This window comes from Callorhinchus milii, unplaced genomic scaffold (assembly GCF_018977255.1).
Source record: "Callorhinchus milii isolate IMCB2004 unplaced genomic scaffold, IMCB_Cmil_1.0 Scaffold4, whole genome shotgun sequence".
NCBI classification, from domain to species: Eukaryota; Metazoa; Chordata; class Chondrichthyes; order Chimaeriformes; family Callorhinchidae; genus Callorhinchus; species Callorhinchus milii.
The window spans coordinates 16178582-16202217 of NW_024704745.1; the positions used below are offsets into that span (position 1 = coordinate 16178582).

Here is a 23636-nt window from a genome sequence, read left to right on the forward strand (position 1 = left end):
GGCGGTGAGGGAGGAGAGAAGAGATAGGGTCGAAGGAATATGGGGGGGATGGGTGAGGGGTTGGTCATGAGGGAGAGGTGATGTGGAGGTGGCAGTGGACAGGGCAGAGGTGGCTGAATATATCCCTTCGATTTTGGATTCAGGAAGTCCAGCATCTCCTCACAATTGGAGTTTGAGGAGAGGATGGGCGAGGCATGGGAAGGTGGACGGAGGAGACAGTTTGTGGTGGAAAAGAGAAGCCTGCTGTTGTCCTTTGCCTTCAAGATAACCTTGGAGTAGAAGGAGGATTTGGCAGAGGCAAGAGCGCAGTGGTAGTTCTTGGTATGATGAAGCCAAATCTGCCAATGGAACATTAGTTTGGATTTGGTCCAGGCGCGTTCAGTAGCTCACACTTGTGCCTCGAGGGAATGGAGATGGCTGGTGTACCAGGGGTATTTACAGGAGTGTGAGGCAGTTCGGGAGGTGAGGGGGCAAGGGAGTCCAGAATGGAGGAGACGGAATTGTGGAGAAAAGAGAACGAGGAGGGGAGATCGGTCAGTGAGGGCCAGAGGTATAGGAGTTCAGATAACTCCAGGGCAATGGAGAGGGAGGAATTTTTTTTCCATGGACGGTAGATGATGGTAGAGGGTTGAGAAAGGGGAAGGGGTACGGAGGTGTTGAAAGACATGAAATGGTGGTCCAAAATGGCTTTGTCGATGATGGTGATGTCCCAGACGGTGAGGCCCCGGTGATCACCAGAACAAGGGGGTGGCCACGGTCGTGGGTGGGGGAGTGGATGTGGAGGGAGAGGTTAAGGGAAGAGAGGAGGAAGGAGAAGTCGGCAGAGGTAGAGCAGGAGGGAGTGAAGTGGAGGTTGAAGTTGCCTAAGATTAAGAGGCAGAGGGAGAGGGAAGATAGGAGGGTAGAGATGTCCGAGAGGAAGGTGGGGAAAGGCTTGGAGGGATGGTAAACAAGGAGGATTTTGAGGGAAAGCCTGGAGGTTAGGATAAGGTGTTCAAAGGAAGGGAAGGTTCCGCAGGAGTAAGGGGAACGACTAAGGAGGGACTGGGAGATAAGAGCCACACCACCCCTATGGCGATTAGGCCATGGGGCATGGTGAAAGGTGTAACCCGGAAGTGTGGCCTTGACTAGTGGGAAGGTGTCGCCTGGGGTGACCCAGGTTTCAGTGAGGGCGAGGATGTCAATGTTTTCCTCGACGGTGAGGTCATGGATTGTGAGGAACTTGTTTGTTAGTGAGCGGACGTTCTGCAGACTGATGCGGAGGGGACAGTTAGTGGTGGGAGTGTGGGGAAGATGAGGAGGGGGAGGGGCTGGGCAGACGGGTTGGGTGAGGATGTGGGTGAGGGAGGAAAGTTTGGCTTCCGTGGATGAGGGATGGTGGGCCTTCCGGCGAGAGTGGGGGAAGGGGCAGTCAGGGTGGGTGCTGTTGGACAGCCAACAGCGTCTACCACGGTGGGCACGACGGAGAATGTGAAGGGAGGAGCAGAAGGAAGCCGTGGGAGGGTCGAGGAGGGATAGGAGTCGGGGCAGGCGGAGGAAGAGGAGGGTTGAGTGGGAGTAGTGGAGGGAAGGGGACGGGGTCAGGAATATCTTGGGGAAGCAGCTCAGCTCAATTGCGGCAGCCAACGTGCGCCACTGAGACTCAGAGCGGACAGGTGTGTTCAGCGAGCCATGGTCAGCCCCCTGGGCTGGTGAGGCTCAGTGAGGATATGGGGGCAGTGATGTCTTCCCAGTGAGTCCTGGCCTCGAGATTCGAATGAGCTTGGTGGGATGATATCACGCGGCAGCCGGTTGCTGATTGTTGAGCCCTCAGAGAGTTCGGGATGGTGGCGAAGGCGCTGTTGGTGAGGAACAGCGGAAGCGGTGAGACCCTCGCAAGTCCCTCCGCACCTCGGGCCCCGCGCTGGACCTTGTCACCCCTCGGGGCGTCGAACTCCTCATCGGTGAGGTCCTTAGACCTCGAGTCAGCCTCGCCGCGGGACCCGCTCAGCGCTGAGCCGCCCCAGACCCAGGCCCGGCTCCGAACTCGACCCAGGTGCCACCGGATGTTGAGCCGCGGGACCTGCCCGAGCCGCAGAGTCCCAGCCTCGCTCCCGGCGCCTCGGGCCCCAATCCCGGGTAGGTCGCCTCCAACTCTGACTTCACTCCAGGCTCTCCGTCCTCGGGAGACCTCGACCTCGAGTCCCAGGGCTCCTGACACCCCAGCTTGAGTCTGGACAGTCCACAGCCGGCCACTTGCGCCTCATGATCGGCGAGCGCCTTGTGAACCCAGCCTCCTGACCGTCGCCATCTTGAAGTCCCTTTTAGATACCACCACCAGCACCTCCAACACCAGCACCACCACCACCAGCAGCACCAACACCACCAGTAGCAGCACCAGCAGCACCACCACTACCAGCAGCACCACCACCAGCAGCACCACTACCACCAGCAGCACCACAATCAGCAGCAGCACCACCACCACCAGTAGCACCACCACCAGCAGCACTACCACCAGCAACACCACCACCAGCAACAGATGATTATATTTGTATAGCACCTTTCACATTGGGAAGATGTCCCAATTGGGGACAATCCATTTTGCTCCCACTCTCTGGATCTCTATCCCAGTCAGTTGCTCTGCTTCCTTGCCAAACACTCCCCACCTTTAAAGCCTGCCTTAACACTTACCATTTTACTTGTGCTTTTAGTTGCATCTTTCCAACCCCCCCCCAATCCTCCAGCCCCCACCCCAGCCTCGCCAAACCCAGCTAAGGTCTCAATTAGCTACTTGAAACACTTTGTTATATAAATGTAAGTCGATATAGCATTTCTGGAGTATTGCCAGAAAGAGATTCATTTTATGATCCTTTGTGACATCAGAAGAGTTCAGATAAAACACAGACCAGTTGTAGTGGAAAGAAAAACATGGCTGTTTGTGGGACACTGCTGTGCGCAATTGATAGCCGAGCTTTGCCCACAAAATATAACAGTCAATTCACTTTACAATACATTCTGTGAAGCACTTTCAGATGTCTTGATGATGTGATAAGGTGTTATATCAAAAGCAAAGTATTATTATTATTATTTTAACATGAATCATGAGACTTTGGACAAAGCTTTGGTATTTTAACTTGTGTAACATGGCAAGTGGTGCAATGTTACATAGGTACCAAATCTCCTACACATCAAAACAAGATAATCTATTAACTTTGTTTAAACAAAGTTGCTCCTTTTGGCAAGAGCTTCTGTAAAATATGAATCATTCCATAATTCACCAGTAGACCATGGAGGCCTGAGGGTGACTTGGGAGCATGAGAGAGGGAGAAACAGTGGCTGAAGGATTCGGGCTCTAATCCAGTCACTATTTAGTATACCCCGTGAAAATTTTTGAGATGTCCTCTGACATGAAATGCGAATGCAAGGATTACTATGATAGAATTTTGAGAATTTAGCAAAATGTACTTTTTTGACAATGTAAGAAATTTCTCAATACACTGCCCACATTGTCAATGAACAAATGTCCCACCACCTCTGCAGCTGTTTCCAACCCACAGAATTGCAAAATTCCTTTTGCTCATTAACCATATAACTGCTGTAATTTTGCTCTCCCCTAATACTGGCTCCACAAAATCAGAACTGGAATATAGGAATGTAGAGGGCTGGAAAAGACCACAAGAACTATTTTACCATGTCCTTATGTTTAAATATAACAAATGGTTATCTATCGCTCATAACCCTTGACAAAGGCTCCTTTTCAACAACTTTGAATTGACCGAACTATCCGCCCCCACAATCTCACTATCAGTTTGTTCCTTTCTTCATCACCCGCTGAGTAAAATAGTTCAATATATAATAAACATGTTCTTGTGGGGATAAAAGATTATCTTGTTCGTTACTCACTGCCATAGAAAAGTCACCTGACTGCAACCCACATCCTCTCTGCGTAGCCAAACAGTGACTTTACTGGTTTAGAGGATTTCTATAATAATAATCCTTGCATTTGATAGTGCCCTATCGATCGTTGAGATGAATCAAAGCATTTTGCAGAATATACTGTAAAGTGAATTGAATGTATATTTTGTGGGTGAAACGCAGCAACCAATTGAGCACAGCATTTTATTATTTTTTTGAGGGATTATTAGCAGGCTTGTGGAGTAAGGAAACCAAGGTTTCACCCTGCCGGAAATCGAATCCAGGTCTCTTGCTTATTTTGGTCTATATAAATGACCTGGACTTGGATCTAGGGAGTGCAATTTCCAAGTTTGCAGATGATACTAAGCTAGGAAAAGTATTAAACAGTGAGGAGGATAGTAGCAGACTTCAAGAGGACATAGACAGACTGGTAACATGGGCAGACATGTGGCAGATGAAGTTTAATGTGGAGAAATAAACAATGGAGTGTGTCAGAAGTCACTCAGAGAGGGAGAGAGAGATCGAGTTTGAGAGAGGAATGGAGGGAAGCAGAGAGAGCGAGATAAAGACGTCACACAGAGACTAACACCCCCACTGAGCAAGGGAGCGAGAGAGAGGGAAGGAGAGAGATATAGACATCAGTCAGAGAGAGGGATAGAGCGTGTGAGAGGAAGGAAAGAGTGAGATAAAGATGTCACTCAGTGGGAAGGAGAGGGAGTGTGAGACTTACCTCAGACATTAAGCGACAGAGAAAAGAGATGGAGTGAGCATGAGAGGGGGAGCAAGCAGGAGGGAGAGAGGGATGAAGGGAAGGAGAGATACAGACGTCATTCAGACACTAACACACCCGCTGAACCACTCTTCCCTGCTCCCTCGCTCTCTCGAGACATTTTCTCCTCGTTTACAAGACGGATGTTATGTTTGGCTCGAAATTCATTCAGTTCCTTTCCCTTGAATACCATTTGTGTCACAAAACTGTCAATCAGCTTCGCTAGCTGTTCTTTATTGATTTTGAGCACTGGTAAAACCAGCATTTATGAGCGTTGGTGATGATGGTGATGGGAGGAAGATGGGAGTGGGGTTATCCGTTAACAAAGATAGAAAAGGAAACCATTTGGATACGATTATTCACTGAAAGCATTCCATCATGTGGCGCTGTTATTAACAAGGTGAATCCTTAAGGGCATTTATCCCGTGATTTTGGAAACTGTGTTGATGTTTAACACCCCTTGGTGAGTGCGTGAAAGGTTTATAATTACACCAGAGAAATTACTGTGCATAGGATTTGACATAGTCCAGTGCCACCCTACAAAACCTACTTTCAAAAAGCAGATACCACACACAGAGACAGCTAAGCTATTGTACTAACATTATTTACAATAAATTACGAATCCGAAGAACGGCATCAACAAAATATTTGACATAAATCAAAGCAAAAATATGTACTGGACAATTTGTATATCTAAAATAGCTCTGTACTTTTACCAAGTGTCAGCTCAGCTCAGTTAGTTGCACATTTGCTTCTGAATTGGAAAGGTGTGGTTTTAGCCCCTTATCGGTGTTTTTGAACTCACTGTTTAGGATAATACTCTATGCATTGTTGGGGTAGAGCTGCATTGTTAGAGATGCCATTCTTCAAGTGAGATGTTAAACCAAGGACATGGCTGCTTGTTCTGGTGGATGTTAAAGACCACAGGGCAGTATTTGAAAAGAGAAGGGAATTTGGTCCAGTGTTCTGGCCAACAATTCCCCAGATTAAAAAAATGTGGGTTTTATTCATAACTGCTTGTGGGACATTGCTGTGGGCAAATTACCTGCTGTGTTCACCTACAAATAGAAGGGAGTTTCTTCCAGTGTCCTGGCCAACAACTTTCCAAAATAAATTGATCATTCTTGGAATCCTGTAGCTCAGTGGTTAGAGAACGCCTCTGTTTACTTAGTAGTAAGTAGGAATCCAGTTGTTAGTCACTTGGCAGGTCGCTTTTCCTGGGATAATAATTTCTTCAAAAAAAATAAGAATAAATTGGTCTCTCAATACATGACTGTTTGTGGGACACTAATGTGCACATTGGCTGCCGCATTTCGCCCACAAAATATATAGTCAATTCACTTTACAGTATATTCTGTAAAACATTTTGAGATGTCTCGATAAGGCGCTATATCAAATGCAAGGATTATTATTATTATTATTCACCTTCTGCCTATTTGTGGGAAATTCCAACGTGCAAATTGGTTGCTATGTTCACCTTCAAATATGCAGCCACTACACTTAACAGTAATGATGCAAATTCTTTGAGAAGTTTGATATTATATCAAATGCAAAGACATTATTATTATTATTTTAAATTAGATACAAACCTCAGTCAAATGTTTGGAAAACCCAGGAAATGTTTTCGTATTCCATTTTACGTTTTTTTAAAAAAATTCTAAATGATGTTTTGGATGGAAGTTACTTTTTGCAACATGTAAACCTGCACAGTTATCAACATCTGCACTGCTTCTCATAAGAGTTGGTAAACAGAATCTCGTTTTCTTGAATAAGTTGGTATTATTAGGCTATAATGAGATACCAATATCACAAAGTGCTCTCTCTTTGAAGACTGATCTGGCTTCGTTTTTAATAATATTGTGTCATTTTGAATGTTTAATGGTATCCACTTAGACACAAGAAATTATTAATTTTATTAGCATTGTAAGCATATATGCCATATTTCCACATGTGCCAGTTACATGTTCAATTTAAATTTCATTTACAAAACTAACACATTAATCTAGACATTGGGGTCCAAATTCCAGCATCTTTTAATGGTATTCATTAATGTAGAGGTCTAATATGTGATGATTTTGTCACAAGAGTCACTAATAGGAAAATCTATTCATATACTAATAATCTAGTGCCTTATCACATCATTGAGATGTCTCAAAGCACTTCACAAGATTTACCGTAAAACAAAGTGGATACTTATTTTTACATAGCAATCTCCCACAAAAAATCATTAATGAACAATTTTATTTGGGGTTATTAGACAGGAATAGTGCTTGGGATCTTGAACAGAGTGGAGTCCTATAGCTTAGTGCTATGAGCACTCATCTCGCAAGCGAGAGGACCTGGGTTTGATTCCCGGGCAGGATGAAATGTTGGGTGAGTTTCCTTACTCCACATGCCTCTGTTCAGCTTGCAGTAAGAAGGAACCTGGTTGTTAGTCGATTAGCAGATCGCTTTTCTGGGGGTAATAATCCCTTGAAAAACAATAAATAACTTTTACAAATAATTTGGTCACTCAATCCTTGACTGTTTGTGGGACACACTATGCACAATTGGCTGCTGCGTTTTGCCCACAAAATACAGTCAATTCACTGACATTACAAGGCACAATATCAAATTTAAGGATTATTATTATAGACAGGACCTTGGTTTAAAGTCTTATCCAAAGGACAGTATCTCTGATAATGCAACCCTCCCCCCAGCACAGAACTGGAGTGTCAACCAGTACTATCAGCTCAATGTCCAACATGGGACTCACAAACTTCTGACTCGTAAAGCTCAGTGAGGAGCAGTTTAACTGGATTAATCTCTCATGAAAACAAAGAATGATTTTTTAGGCTACCTGGAACCATTCAATTATAATGGACTGACAGCTACAATTAAAACAATTAAGTGATGTGCCTCCAATATCTGCCTCGTTATTGTATTGTGTTTTTGTTAATACTTCTAGTTTTCTTGGAATGAATTAAATTGTTGTCCTACTGATAATGAATTGCAAGTCAGTTGCTCAGCTTTAGAATTGAATGATTTCAGATGCTCTATCAAATCTAAATTCAACACACTGAGGAAAGTGTTCAAATTATGAACCACCTCAGAGATTTATATTTCGAAGTGTGCAACAAGTGAGGAAAGGAAGTGATTTCAATTAGAATTAACATCTTAGGTTTTAACAAATATAATAAAAATAATCCTTGCATTTGATATAGTTGAATTGATTCTTATCCGGAGAACATCTCAAAATGCTTCAAAAGATGTACTGCAAAGTTTATTGACTGTATTTTGTAAGTGAACCAGACAGCCAATTTGTGCACAGCAATTTCCCACTAACTGCCATAAAGTGAATGATGGAATTCCTACTGATGTCTAAATGGTACCAATTAGTCTTAGTGAAGGAAAAGGTTGGAAAGTTGCTTCTCACTGATCTTGGGAGCCATCAAGTGGCCAATTAAAGTAAAGCATTGAGAGAGGCTACAAGCTACAGCACATTCACTTCATTTAGAATTTATGTAGGTGCTTGTCCTGGGAGATTGGTAACAGTGGGTGGTTGTTTGAACAGCACTTACCCCTGGAAAGTGATCCGCCAATCGACGAACGACCGGGTTCCTACTTACTGCGAGGTGAACAGAAATGTGTGGAGTAAGGAAACTTGCCTAAGGTTTTGCCCTGCCAGGAATCAAACTCAGGTCCCTTGCTTGTAAGGTGAGCGCTCTAACCACTATGCTACAGAACTCCATATATTACAGTTGTTACAATTATATTATTGTTTATAGTGTTTAGTGTACACTTACTGTTGTATTAAGTGCAACAAGACCAATTTAAATATCTGTTATTTTAAATCTACCTGTTCTAAATATATTTTGCTTATGATTAGAAAGATTTGTCACTGCAAAAGAAAATTGATGTATAAGTAACAATAACTTGCATTTATAGTGCTTTTCACGTTGAATAACATCTCAACATGATCATGACCAGCATTACTTTGTTACATTGGTAGTAATATGTTCTACAACTGGAAACCTGAATTCAGGAATTTAAGTAAATTAGAATAGACTGTGCAGGTAGGTAATGCCTGATTGTAATAAGAAAGAAGTTTAAAAGATCTCCCCAGGGAACAAAGAGGTCAAAGTTGATAATATGTAGCCTATGTAAAAGGGATAAAGGGGAAACAAAATCCATAACACTTCCCTTGCCCCTTTGCAAATTGCATCAGATGTTACAAAAAGCATAAGACAGGCTGAGCCATTCTGTTTCCAATCCAATATATATTTTTGCACTGCTAGCAACAGTAACTGGAGAAGGCCAAGCTTGCACAGTTGAACAAAAGTCAATCCCTGCTCACTGAAGCCCAAATTCCTCGTAGACTTGGCTTTAAAACCATTGTCGGAAATTTAAAATCAGACAGAATTTTGGAAAATTCTTAAATTTGCTAATAATTAATTTGGAAGCTGTCTTTCTGCAGCTCTTCTTTTTATGATCACATTTTATCCGGAATGTGAGCATATCCTTACAGTTAGCAGCAAGTAGCCACTCCACTTCTTTTTTAAAGTCTAGTTAACCTGTTTGTTCATCGTTACTTAATGGTGTAGTGATAATTGCTCTAGCGTCCATCGTTCTTATGAAAAATATCACAGCAAAAGAAAGTCAGCTTTCAAGGTATAAAACACAATAGCAGGGATGATTGAGAGATACTAGAAGTGTACAGATATCTATTTTTCTGATATTTATAGCATCAATTTAATGAGCTATATTTCCCCATTTAGGCTCTTCCTTAAAGTAGTCTTTGGGCTGAGGTCATGTATTGAGAAGCTTGGAATTTCTCTGAAGTGTTCTGCTGTCAGTATATAATATTATATATAATATATAATCAGTATATAATACAAAATACACTGTTGCCACATTGCTTGTAGGAGTTCCGCAGATACGATGCGCCTTCTTTCCGTGCTGCAAATTTCAACAGTTAATAATTAGTAATTCCTGTCTTCTATATACATAAATAACATGATGGGATATAGGGCATAAGTAGTTCGGGACACATGTGCATGTGACCACCAGCAAGGTAGATGGTGCACTAGATGGATCTTGGTCTATTTTTTGTCAAGCATTTATGTTCTTATATTGAGATGGATGTACACCCATGATATGGCTCACTCCCCCTCAGAGTGTACTGTGTCGCCTCTGTTTTCAATCCTCACTATGAATGCAAGTCCCTATAACTAGGTGTAACTTTTGACTAAAGAGTTCTTCCACATGGACAGGTGCTACCAATTGCTACTTAAATTAAAGCAAATTGGGAAGCTTCAGTCAATCAGAGGTTTATTTTACACCTCTGTAACCTAGGCTGTACCTGTTTGTGTATTCCCTCCTTTGATTTATACAGAAAGCTTGAGTAAGCATGGTTAATTGCTACTTAAATTAAAGCAAATTGGGAAGCTTCAGTCAATCAGAGGTTTATTTTACACCTCTGTAACCTAGGCTGTACCTGTTTGTGTATTCCCTCCTTTGATTTATACAGAAAGCTTGAGTAAGCATGGTTAAGTTAACTCAATGGAATTTTATTGTAGCTTCAATTAAACCCACGACCTTCAGCATTAAATCTTAAACGACCTGATAAATATCAACAAACACAACTATGAGATAACAAACATTAATCACACTTATACTATATACGCTAGCAGCCACTTGTAATGAAGTTAATGTAAAGTGCATGAAGAACCAACCTCTGACTATTACTCAACAATAGTCGGAGCACGTACCATTGCTGTCATCAGGTAGAAAAAAACGAGTATAAGGCGCTCATTCTTTTATGGGCATTGAGTACCCTCACCCACCGAATTAGGATACCCAATGGTAATAATTGCACCAATTACTTGATGTAATTGGCGCCTTTTTTATGGTCCAATCTGATCCTCCCCTCAGTTGCCCAATAGGGGACAAGTGTACTTCCAATCCTTCATTTGCATATTAGAACGGTAAATTACCCGCCAAATTGTTGCAACCGACGTCTTTTGAGACCTGATGGCAACACAAGTATAAAAACGTTAAATACATAAATAATTGATTTAAAGGGCTAGTTCAATATATTTATAACGTGCATGCCCCAGTTCTTCCGAACTTCTGCACTTTCCGAGTTTCCCCGAGCGCAATCGGTAATATACTATCCGCACTTACACTGGCTAATGCTTTTAGCAAACGTATGAACTTTACAGAACATATTTTAAATAGACGAGCATAGAAAACAATGGGGTGACTGACAATATACAGTAGCGCCTTATCGAGCGGTCGAGACGTCTCAAAGGGGCTTTGCAGGAGTTTTACTGTGGAGCGACTGTGTATTTTGGGGGAGAATAGTGAGCTCTGAGGCGCCATATCAGTGCAAGGAATTATAAGTATTATTATTATAATTGCTAATTCTGTACAGGAGTCCTGTAGCTCAGCGGTTAGAGCTCAGTGGTTTCTTCTCACAAGCGAGAGACCAGGGTTCGATTCCCGGCAGGGCCAAACATTGGGCAAGTTTCCTTACTCCTTTCTCCTGTTTACCTACCAGTAAGTAGGAACCCGGTTGTAAGTCGACTGGCGGATCGCTTTTCCGGGGGGGGGGGGGGGGTAATAATTCCTTCAAGAAAAAAAAATAATAATAATAATAAATTGGCCGCTTCAACGCGCGACACCGTGGCGTGGCGACACCGCCGGTGCCCGTCAACGATCCGCCGCGTTTCTGCCCCCCCCCACCCCCCCCCCACCCCCAAAAAAAAAACCCCATGCAGCTTGAACGGTATAATCCTGCGAAGCGCTTCGAGGACGTCTCGTCTGGAAAGGAAGGGGCCGCGCGGTGAGGCGCCACAGCCAGAGGCGAAGGGCGGTGAGGACGGCGATCACGATGGTCATCATCATCATCATCATCATCATCATCATTATTATTATCATTATTACTTTCGTTACAATTCTCCCTCTTCTTGTTGTTAGTATCGCCATCATTATTACTGTCAGTAGAGGGGACCACATCATTACCATAAAAGGTGGTGCGCGGAGGGGTTGAAATGTCTGCCCTGTGAGCACATTGGCCCAGAGAGGGGGGGGGGGGGCACGTGCCGGGGCCTGACCCCCCCTCCCGGGAGGGTGGGGGGGGGGTCACGTGCCGGGGCCTGACCCCCCCTCCCGGGAGGGTGGGGGGGGTCACGTGCCGGGGCCTGACCCCCCCTCCCGGGAGGGTGGGGGGGGGGTCACGTGCCGGGGCCTGACCCCCCTCCCGGGAGGGTGGGGGGGGGTCACGTGCCGGGGCCTGACCCCCTCCCGGGAGGGTGGGGGGGGGCGGGTCAGTGTGGAAGGGGCCGCGCTGTGTGGGTCAGGTCCAGGGGGTGAGCGGCAGTGAGTGGCAGTGAGTGGCAGTGGCAGTGGGTGGCGGGGCGGCTCGGGCTGCCTGTGACTCTCCTCGGCCGTCCCGTCGCGCCTCCCCTGGGCGTTTTGCTTCAAGTTTGGAAAGGCAGCGTTGGGTTTGCGGGGGCGGGGCGGGCAGGGAGGGCAGGCGGGGGAGGGCGGCCATGAGGCGGCGGCGGCTGCTGGTGGTGGTGGTGCTGGTGGTCTGGGCGCTGCTGCTCGGCTCCTCGGGAGGTGAGTCAAGTGCCCTTCTCGCTGTGGCTTCTTCACGGTGGGGTTTTTGGGGGAGTTTTTGTTGTTGTTGTTGTTGTTGTCGTCGTCGTTTGTCTTTGCAACTTCTTCGACACCGCGAGCTCGGCAGGGGGCAGGGCAAGGGCAGGGCAAGGGCTGGGCAAGGGGCTGGGCAAGGGCTGGGCAAGGGGCTGGGCAGGGGCAAGGGCTGGGCAAGGGCAGGGCAAAGGCTGGGCAGGGGCAAGGGGTTGGACAGGGGCAGGGCAAAGGCTGGGGAGGGCAAGGGGTTGGGCTGGGGCAGGGCAAGGGGTTGGACAGGGGCTGGGCAAGGGCTGGGCAAGGGCAGGGCAAAGGCTGGGGAGGGCAAGGGGTTGGGCAGGGGCAGGGCAACGGGCTGGGCAAGGGGCTGGGCAGGGGCAGGGCAAGGGGTTAGGCTGGGGCTAGGCAAAGGCTGGGCAGGGCAAGGAGTTGGGCAGGGGCAGGGCAAGTGGTTGGGCTGGGGCTGGGCAGGGCAAGGGGCAGGGCAAGGGGTTGGGCTGGGCAGGGGCAAGGGGTTGGGCAGGGGCAGGGCAAGGGGTTAGGCTGGGCTGGGCAGGGGCAAGGGGTTGGGCTGGGGCAGGGCAGGGGCAAGGGGTTGGGCAGGGGCAGGGCGAGGGGTTAGGCTGGGCAGGGGCAAGGGGTTGGGCAGGGGCAGGGCAAGGGGTTAGGCTGGGGCTGGGCAGGGGCAAGGGGTTGGGCAGGGGCAGGGCAAGGGCAAGGGGTTAGGCTGGGGCTGGGCAAGGGGTTGGGCAGGGGCAGGGCAAGGGGTTAGGCTGGGGCTGGGCAGGAGCAAGGGGCTGGGCAAGGGCAGGGGCTGGGCAAGGGGTTGGGCAGGGCAAAGGCTGGGCAGGGGCAGGGCAAGGGCGCAGGGCTGGGCAAAGCCTGGGCAGGGCAGGTGTCTGCTAAACGAAATACTGTTGTGTTTTTCTAAAAAATAATCCTGTTGGTTGTAGTTTAAACTCAGGAAATGTCATGCAATAGCAGTTGAGTTATCACATGTCAATCCAGAGCCGGAAGAAGAGAAGGTCTACAAGAGTTGATATGGTCATATTGTTCGTTTCATTGCATTTGTTTTTGTCTTTTGTTTGTATTTGCTACAATCTATGTTATCGTTTTGTAAACGTAAGTGCCAGGATCAGGTGAGGTGTGTTTTCTCCCGAAAACAAACTTGGTTTCAGTATTTCAGTGGTTTCCTTTACTGTAAATAATTACAACTTTGAGGGGAAAATAATTGTTCCTTGGATTTGTACAGGAAATAATGGATGTTCATATCTCTGCAGTCATCTTCCCCCACACCCACAAGAGATTAAACAGCGGTCAGTCTGCCCCTTTCTGCCTGTTCAGGTGGACTTTGTGATCCAATGGCACAAATTGCAAAAGAGAGGGGAGATTCTGCTGACAAAAACAGAAGTCACCGGGAACACGCAGCAGGTCAGGCAGCATCTATGGCGAAAGGAAAGTGAGTCAACGTTTCGGGTCTAACGAAGGGTCGTGGACCCGAAACGTTGACTCACTTTCCTTTTTCCGTAGATGCTGTCTGACCTGCTGAGTATTCCAGGGATTTCTGTTTTTGTAAGCAGATTGTCAGCATCTGCAGTATTTTGCGTTTAGGGAGATTCTGCTGGTGTCTTACACAACAGTTCCTCAGATAAAATTGCACATTCATTTCCTGGCTGTTTGTGGGGCATTGTGTGCACGTTGCCTGACACGATTCATCTACAGAATACACAGTGCCCACAATTTGCAGTAAATAACTTTACTCCACACGTCTGATAATAATCCCCCCCAAAAGAATAATAAATTGGTCACTTCAATCTATGACTGTTTGTGGGACACTGCTGTGTGCAATTGGTTGCTGCATTTTGCCCACAAATATCCAACCAATTTACTTTACAGTATATTCTGTGAAGAGCTTTGAGACGTCTAAAAGATGTGACAAGCACTACATCAAATGCAAAGATTATGATTATAAATCCTGTGAAGCGCTTTGAGATGGCCTCCTAAATGAAAGGTGAAAGGTGCTATGTCAAATGCAAAGATTGTTTATTTCATTTATTTTGCATAAGAGAAAATAAAACTTAGTGAAGGTCATGTGTATATTTTTTTAAAAACTGATTTTAATGAAGATTATTGCCAAGTATATTATTCACATTTTTGTCCTTGTGATGTCATTGATGTGACTTGACACGATTTTGTGCATTTGTAAAGCAATTTAAAATTTTGCCAAGCATTTATTTTCATGAAAATGAATTGTTTGATTTAAGTTGCCAGGCTACATTTAAATAGTTCCCTAAAATAGTTCAGGAACAATGATCATTATTTTCAGGGAGGAAATTTGTGCAAAAGGTTTAGTGTTTTCAAGGGTTTACAATTTATGATTTTAAAAAAAGTTAGTTTCCAATGCTGTGACTGTGGCAATACAGCAATAACATAGTCACGTCTCATGCTGTTTTAGGTAGCAACTTGTTATTACTAGCAACAGAACTAACTTGGAGCAATGCAACATAAGGCCAGTGCAGTCCACCTCATTATCAGTGCAAGTATGATTTGCCCACCTTGGGATGTACATTGGTATGCAAGGTTGATATATGAAAAACCAGGCAAAGTGGGCTACACACATAATTTCATTATTTCTGAAATCCAGGCTGAATGCGTATGATATTGTTTCATGTGAATCTCATAATAGGTCATGTGCAACAAGTGAGATTGCAAATTGGCTGCTGCCTTCGTCTACAAAATACAGTCACTAACTACACTTTACTTAAAATCCTATGAAACTCTTTGAGTTGTAATCCCAATGTGAAAGACGCTGCATCAAATGCAAAGATTATTTATCATTATTAGTATTGACCACTCCATTCTTCTTGATCACCTCTCCTCTCTCATCTACTCATCTCTGTGGGGCTGCATTCACCTGGTTCCAATCCTATTTGACCCACTGCCTCCACTTTGTCTCCCCCAATGGTTCATCCTCTTGCTTTTGCACAGAATAATCTGCAAAATAACTGTTGAGTATCAAAATCTGGGTGAGAGCTAACTTCCTTCAGTTAAATGTCGACGAGACCGATGCTCTCCTGCTTGGCTCCTGTCATTGCCTTCTAAATATCTCTACTGCACTTTATAGTACATCCTTTGAAGCACTTTGAGAAACATTTAGAGATGTTTCTTGCCTTGTCACCTCATGCACAGACAGCATAAACCTGCATGGACTCCAACTTGCTTCTTTGTCTGCACTTTTGGTTATCTTTCCCCTCAACACCTTCCCCTCCACCCCACCCCCCCCAGCTCAGATGCCCAGCCAACAGTGTAAAATGCTCTTCCTGATGCGAAAGGCACTATGTAAATATAAATTGTATTGCCAAGATGGAAATTGAATAATTGCTCCTCATGTCAAACAATATGAGGTTGCAGCAAACAAATCAAACAGGAAGTTTTTCTTTATTGCTAAATTTGTTGAATTTAGACCTGCAGAAGTAATGCTCAAGCTGCACAGCATGCTGGTCAGACCACATCTGGTGTACTGTGAAAAGCTCCGAGCACTGCAACATAAGAGGTTTGTCTCCCTAGGACCTAGAGGCAGCGAAAAGGAGATCAGCAAAGATGATCCCTGTAGTATGCTGACTTTTTGCTTCAAGTCATCCCAGGAATAAATAATAATCCTTACATTTGACATCGCTTTTCAGTTTGGGAAGAGTGTTTCTCAAAAAGTGCTTCAAAAGATGTACTATAAAGTGCAGTAGAGATATTTAGGTCACTGGTGAAGTGTGGTCACAGTTACATCAGTTATCGTGAAATAAGTTTATTTATAATGCTACTATTTTTCCTGCGAGGGTTGATTTTAATTTTATACGCCCTATAAGTTATTTACGTTGCTTTATTTCTGTTCTTTGAGCTGGAAAGAAAAATACTGTCATTAATTGGATTAAACAGCTGAGAAAATTACAACTAGTGTACAGTGAGAAAAAAAAGTAAAACTATTATGAAAACTTTCAATACAGTAGCCAAAGTGAGCGCAAATTGCTGCTTTGCCTACAAAGTGCATAGCCAATACAATCTACAGGAAATCCTGTGAAGCGCTTTGAGATATTTAAACAATGTGATGGGCACTATATTAGATGTAAGGATTGTTATTATCATAAAATATGTCTTCTGATGATGTTAGTTTGCTCTTACTCCCAATTCACTGAATATAGTTTGCCTTTTTATTAGAACTTTGGAGTGCTTCCTATGTAACCAAAGCCTTATTTTAGTTTGACTTCTCGGCTTCAGATTAGAGACAAAGTCCATTGAAATCTGACCTCCGTTCGGCAATATAAACAATGGGATCTGTAGGTGCCTCTCTTGTTTTTCAAGCAGATTAATTTTGCTGTTGAGGTACATTTTACTGCCAACCTACATTTTTTTCACTTTTTTGAAAAAATTAAATATGAGAAAATAACACATAATAGATTTTTTTTTACAAAATCTAAGTGGATGGGTGTGGGATGGGGGGACACCAGCTCAGGCCCGAAGGGTTTGGAGATCCACCAAAACACAGACATTCAGGGTCCTGACTTTGGGCCTAGAGGGGCTCACCATTTGTCTGCCTGCCAGGGCACAGCACCGTCAGAGACCCTCTTCCCTGGATTTCCCTTTTTCCCTCTTCTCTGGATTTCCTTTTTTCCTCCGGATTTCCCATGTTTTCCCCTTTTCTCATTTGGATTTCCCCTTTTCTTCCCCTTGTTTTCCTCAGGCTCCATGACCCTATCACCCCCATCCTCACCTGATTCCACTGACTTCCCATCACAAAGGATACAGTTCAAGATCCTGGCCCTCACCTTCAAAGCCCTCTATGGCCCTGCTCACCCTTACCTCTGCGACCTCCTAACCCCCTACCAACCTGATCACTCCCTCCGCTCAGCGGGCTCTGGCCTGCTTCACATCCCTCGCCTCGTCCACTCCACCATTAGTGGGCAAGCCTTCAGCCACTCTGCCCCCACCCTCTGGAACTCCATCCCGCAGTCCCTCTGCCTCGCCCCTTCCCTTGCCTCCTTCAAGACCCGTCTCAAGGCCCTCCTCTTCGACTGTGCCGTCAATCACCCTCATTCGCCCCCGCTGCCCTCCCTATTTGTTTTGTGACAGCACAAGCATTTCAGGATTGGCATTCTTAGTTGTGACTGCAAATTGATCCATTCGGATACTAAGTCTGGATTGTGACCAAAAACTGGAGCAATGCAACTTTCCCAAAAAGTTTAGTTTTGTGTGATCATGAAAATCATTCAATATCTTTTATTTTCCTCTGAAGTAGGGGGTATGAATGAAAGCTGTGACCATAACTTCCCTCGAAGCAAAAAAGGTAACTTTGTTCATATAAAAAATGTTCATGTCCAGCTGTGAAAATATGAATCTCTTTTTGTAAGGCTGGTATCACTTCCCTTAGAATTTATCTGGCAAGCCTCACTTGTGGGCATATATTTTAACGAGTTTTATGCCATGGAAATGATCCCCAGTGAGCTATAAAGTTGAAGGAATACACAAGACAAAGACTCTACGTCTAGCCTTATCACAATCAAGAGCTTCCTTGGAGACAAATTTTGAAATTTTAATTAACTTGTACTTGTCTGTGACCGGGTTACTATTCAGAGCTGATGGATTTTCTGTTTGTGAGTAGTTGGAATAACTAGAATTGACATGTTAATACCAAGCTGAACTCTCTCAGCCTCGTCATGAAATCTCTCTTAATTCCCACATAACATTGATTTCATGAGCTCCTTCTAGATAAAAAAAATCACACCTGATGTGACACAAGGAGGTTCGATTCCCATTCTCTACTGGACTTGTTGAACTCAGCCAGGGCAGCCATTGGCCATGGTCGATGCCAGGAATAACATGGGCTAGTAGATTATTTAATTAAGGCACTTTCAGGAGAAGAAAAAATTGGTGAAGAAATATAATAACAATCCTTGCATCTGAAATAGCATCTTATCATGTCTATGAGAAGTCTCAAAACGCTTCACAGGATTTACTGTGAAGTGATGTGACTGTGTAGGTGAATTCAGCAGCCAAAATGTGCACAGCAATGTTCCACAAACAACCATAGCGTGAGTAACAAATTTTTATTTGGGGGATTGTTGGGCAGGACATCAGGAGAAAGTTCCTTCTTTTATTGAATATTGCCATTGTTTCAAATAAGGAAACCAATATTGGAAAGAAGCTACTATACTGAGCCCAGTAACTGTGTAGATGAAAATGGAAAAGAAAAGGGCGCACTTTATAACACGGTCCTCTGGGTCGAATATCTCAGGGCCCGTGTTACAAGTGAAATGCGAATCAAGGCCAACTTTGGGATAACCGCAGGAAGTGACATCTGGGATGTCAAGCTATTTTGTAACTCGGAAGCTGACTAGTTAGGGATGGAAGCCGGGTTCATCATGCTTCCCAGTAATAATGGTCCATAGGAACTTATACTGTGGATATGGTCCATAGCATGCATAACTGCAGATTTTGCATCGGCTATTTTTTTTAGAACAAACTCCACTTGTTTATTTTTGTAAAGCATATTGTTTTATTTGTGGAGTCCTGTAGCTTAGTGGTTAGAGCACTCACCTCGCAAGTGAGAGATATGGTTTTGATTCTTGGCAGGGCAAAGTTGGGCAAGTTTCCTTCCTCCACATGCTTCTTGTTTACCTAGCAGTAAGTAGGAACTTGGTTGTTAGTCGATTGGCAGATTGCTTTTCTGGGGGTAATAATTCCTTTTATATATAAAAAATTGGTCACTCAATCCACGACTATTTGTGGGACACTGATGTGCGCAATTGGCTGCCGTGTTTTGTCCACACAATGTAGTCAATTCACTTTACAGTAATTTTGTGAAGCGCTTTGAGATGACTTGAAGACATGATAAGGCGCTGTATCAAATGCAAGGATTATTATTATATTTTTATCGACCATCATATACTGCATAATCTTCTTTTGATTTTTTTNAACTTTGTACAATACATTTCAGAATAAAAATCACTTTCAAATGAATAGGTGAAATGTGTGGCAGGATGCTTGAGGACTATGGTACATTGGTTTAGTGCCTCTTGAGTGCTGAGATCCCAATCTCAGCCACGCAATTGTAAGGCACCATATCAAATGCAAGGATTGTTGTTATACTGTATAATGCAGTACTTACCTTTGGCTTATTCATCATTGCCCCTCTCTTTCTCTTCCCGTCTCTCTGCCCCGTGTCCCTTTCGCTTTTCTTTCTCTCCCACCGCGTTCTTATTTTGTAACTGTGTCTGAAAGAATACCTTTTTGATTTGTCGCATTTGATTGTTATATTAACACAGCTGCTGATCATCTATCAGAAAACACCACTGTATCTATATCTGGAACAGCAACCAACGTGACTATATCTCACAACTCAACAAGTGAGTATCATCTGAGAAGGGAGGGAAGTTAGTGTATGTGTGTGGTAAAGATCGAAGTATTCATGCGTTCAACACATCTGGGCTCGACTACGCTTTTCTACACCCTGCTTGTCACCTTCCCGACTCTTCCCTCCATTATCCGGAATTCTGCAGCTTGTGTCCTCTCCTGTACCAGGCTCCGTCATCTCCACCCTTGCCCAGCTCCACTGGTTCCCCATCCCCCAGAGAATAGAAATTAAAGTCCTCGCCTTCAACAGCCTCACCTGCATGGCCTCGCCCCCTCCTCTCTCTCTACCCCACCCCTTGGAATTCCATTCGACATTCCCTTCGCACCTCGTTCCCTTCCTTGCCTCCTTGAAGGCATGTCTCAAGACCCTCCTCTTCGACCGACCCTTCGGCCACCTTCCTACCCTCCCTGGCCTCCACCCTCCCTCCCTGATCACAACCCCCCCAGGTTCAAATCCCTGACTGTCCAGCACCTTGGGACGTTCTCCCAATGTGAAGGTTGCTATACAAATGTAATTTTATATTTTGTAATTATTCCATCAAGAGTTATACAGTTTACATTTTTATAGTGCATTTTACATTGGGAAATATCTCAGTGTTTAGTCATTGTGGTGCTGATGACAGTTCTTGTCTTCTCCCATCTTCTGCCCCATCTTTCTCTCTCTCTCTCACACACACACTCCCACCCCTTCCCATCTACATGCAGATGCATATCTAGAGTTTGAAGGAATGTTTTGGATTTGTCGCATTTGATTATGATATTAACGCAGCTTTTACTACTGTTCATCTAGCAACTTCGATTCCAATCACCTCAACAACCACTGTGTCTACATCTGGTGCCCCAATTCACATTGGGAACACAAGTGAGTTTCACTCCAAACTATAACTTCTGAGCTGGCAAGTTATATTGTGCGTAGAGGGGGGAAGTGAGTCAATTGTTGAGGGAGTGTGTTAAATACAGTAAAGTCAGTTATCTGCACTAATTAAAATTGGCTCCATTTCCAGATAAGCAAACGGTGAGAATAATTGGACGGTGTGCAAAATGCTTGACTATAGTGAAAACTATTCATTCTATCAAGTTATACAATGCAATTACAATGCAAATACAATTTCGAGCACATTTCGCATCGGGAAACATCTCTATTGACAGCGGTAGTCTGTCTTCCTCTCCCACCTTCTGCCCCATCTCTCTCACCCACGGTCCCACCCTCCACCCCATGCATATCTAGTGTCTGAAAGAATATCTTTTGATTTGTTGCATTTTATTGTGATATTAACGTGATATTAATTTGTGGAGTCCTGTAGCTCAGTGGTTCGAGCACTCGCTTTGCAAGCGAGAGACCTGAGTTCAATTCCAGGCAGGGCGAAACCTTGGGCAAGTTTCCTTACTCCACACAGAGCCTAATAATAATCCCTCCAAAAAACAATAATTAAATTGGTCATTTTCAATCTACGATTGTTTGTGGGACATTGCTATGTGCAATTGGCTGCTGCGTTCGCCCACAAATATACAGTCAATTCACTTTACAGTGTGTTCTGTGAAGCGCTTTGGGACGTCCTCCTGATGTGAAAAGCGCTATATCAAATGCAAGGATTATTATTATTATAACACAGCTTTTACTACTGTTCATCTAACAGCTTTGCATCCAGCCACCTCAAAAACAACCATGTCTACATCTGGTCCAGCAACTACTAAACCTGGCAACGTGACTAGTACCATACCTCACATTGGGAACACAACAAGTGAGTATCACTCCAAACTGTAACTTCTGAGGAGGCAAGTTATTTTGGTACAGTAAAGGGCCAATTATCTGCCCTAATTGAAACCACCACATTTACAGATAAGCAGTGGGTATAATTGGAAATCACACAAAATGCAAATAGGCTACAGTGATAACTTAATGCAACAACTTGCATTTATATAGCGCCCCTCATAGCGTCTCAGAGCGCTCAACAGTGGCAGAGTACAACTCCAAGCCAGGAAGAGGGGGAGGTGACCATAGGCACGGTCAAATAGGAAGATCTTCATGCACGACCTGAAAATGGAAAAGGATAGAGGGATAGAGGATGTGTTCCAGAGTTTCAGGGCATATTGGCTGAAAGTGCTGGCACCAATGGTGGAATAGAAGGCACAGGGGACTTGCAGAAGGCCGGAGCAAGTCGAGTTGTTGGGTCAGCAGGTCAGAGAGGTAGGGAGGTGCCAGGGCATGAAGGGATTTGAAAACAAGTGCAAGGATCTTGAAATCGACCCATTCAGTGATTACTAGAATCATTATACCATGCTATAGTAGCGATTTGTATAAAATTGATATGACTCCTTTTATTTTTTTTGCAGGTATTCCTGTTACCACAATCTCTGTACCCATAATTTCACATTTTCATGCTGGAAGTTTTATAGGTGGTATTGTGTTGGCTTTTGCGCTTGTAGGTATTTTCTACTTTGGACGTAAATTCTGCATTTCCAGAAGTGGCACTCGATACAGAACCATGTAAGAAAAGAGTATTATATAGTGTGTCAGATTTATATGCCCTGCTGTTTTTAAAGTTTAATTTTTCTAAGGAAATAAATAGTAGCCAAAAAAATCACAATTATATTCTGCATAATTTTTACATGTACTGTTATTCCATTATTACAAAATCACCAATTTTCTTTGTTTTGATTCATTCTAGTGAAGAAACTGAGGCGATAATCTAATCCATTCAACCAAGAAGACATGTTGGAAAGTTGCCCTGCTTTTAATGAATTTATGTTTTAAAGATTCTATCTTGTTTAAAGAAATACTTTTAAAGCATTTTAATGTATGCAATTTTAAAACTCAATGTGCCTTTTAGCAATATTGGTCTTCCAAGACATCAGGGTTCAGTAGCTAAAATCACATACTGTATATCAAAAATATCTGGGTTCCAAGGATTTGGATGCAACCCAAATGGTACAAAATCTCACTTCCAACAGATTCAGATATCCAAAGCCAAGACTTAGATCTTCATAAAGCCAAAGTATTCTGTTTTGATCATCTAAGGCGAGCTCCAAAAGCTCTGCTTTACTGGCATGATGGGAATATGAGCTATTCTGAATTTGATATATAGTCAAACGTTTAAATGTGCATTGTCACATTTATATGTGCACCCATTCGGTTGTAATTAGAATTGTTTAAATCATACAGATGGTGTTTTACTGAGCTTTATTTGTTTTAGAATTGTTTCAACTGATGTTTGAAGTGATTAAATGAAAAATAAATTGCTTTCTGGGAAGTGTACAGCTTATGTTTCAGTCAAAAAAAAATTGATTAAATAAAACATTTAATTTCCCTGGCTTGACATGTGAAACATTTCCTGAACCTCAGAAAGCATGTAAATACTTTGGAAGCCTATTTGTGTTTGTTACATAACCACATTTTTAGTGGAACTTTTCTGAACGTTTCAAACGTAACATTTCTTTTTCAATGTGCAGTTTAAAATGTTTGATTCTAGCAATTGTAAATTTAAACTAGTTGGTCAAAAGAAACTTGTAACCCTAGACTATGAACTATGAAAGTAAAATGGGGTACGTTATGGATTCAACATAGTAAATGGATTACAAACTTGAAATGTATTTGAATGCTTTTCAGTAATAATTGAATTGCAGAACTAGTATTTTTACTTAGCTATTGCCATAGCAGCAGTTTTCGGTTTACCAGTGTTTGTTCAGATCGCAGTCTTCTCGCAGCTTCTCACAAAGTGGAAATACTGACTTAACAGTGCACAGGGATAGCAAGAAGACTTTGCAAAAGGCAGACAGTAAGTTTTCATTTGATACTTATTTTTCCTGCCTCTACCACCATGGTAGATTATCTTGTGGAGCTCACCATAGACATTTTTAAATGCATGTATTCATATAGTCAATACTATTGAATGTTCCAAAGCACAACGTTTCACATTTAATTAAAAGGCCA

The 23636-nt window shown here is 43.6% G+C and overlaps 1 protein-coding gene across 2 annotated transcripts; it reads left to right on the forward strand.

The window, feature by feature from the left end:
- Nucleotides 1-12185: 12185 nt before the first annotated feature.
- tmem123 (transmembrane protein 123) lies at nt 12186-23296 on the forward strand. 2 transcript variants are annotated; one of them, XM_007891570.2, is made up of 6 exons: nt 12186-12268; nt 19618-19698; nt 20496-20567; nt 21343-21447; nt 22040-22193; nt 22375-23296. In XM_007891570.2, exons 1-6 carry the CDS (start codon nt 12199-12201, stop codon nt 22397-22399), a joined length of 507 nt encoding a protein of 168 aa, XP_007889761.2. In that variant the 5' UTR covers nt 12186-12198; the 3' UTR covers nt 22400-23296. The 2 variants fall into 2 exon arrangements, with proteins under 2 accessions (XP_007889761.2, XP_042189851.1); XM_042333917.1 differs by lacking the exon at nt 12186-12268 and adding an exon at nt 17559-17639.
- The last annotated feature ends 340 nt before the right edge of the window (nt 23297-23636 follow it).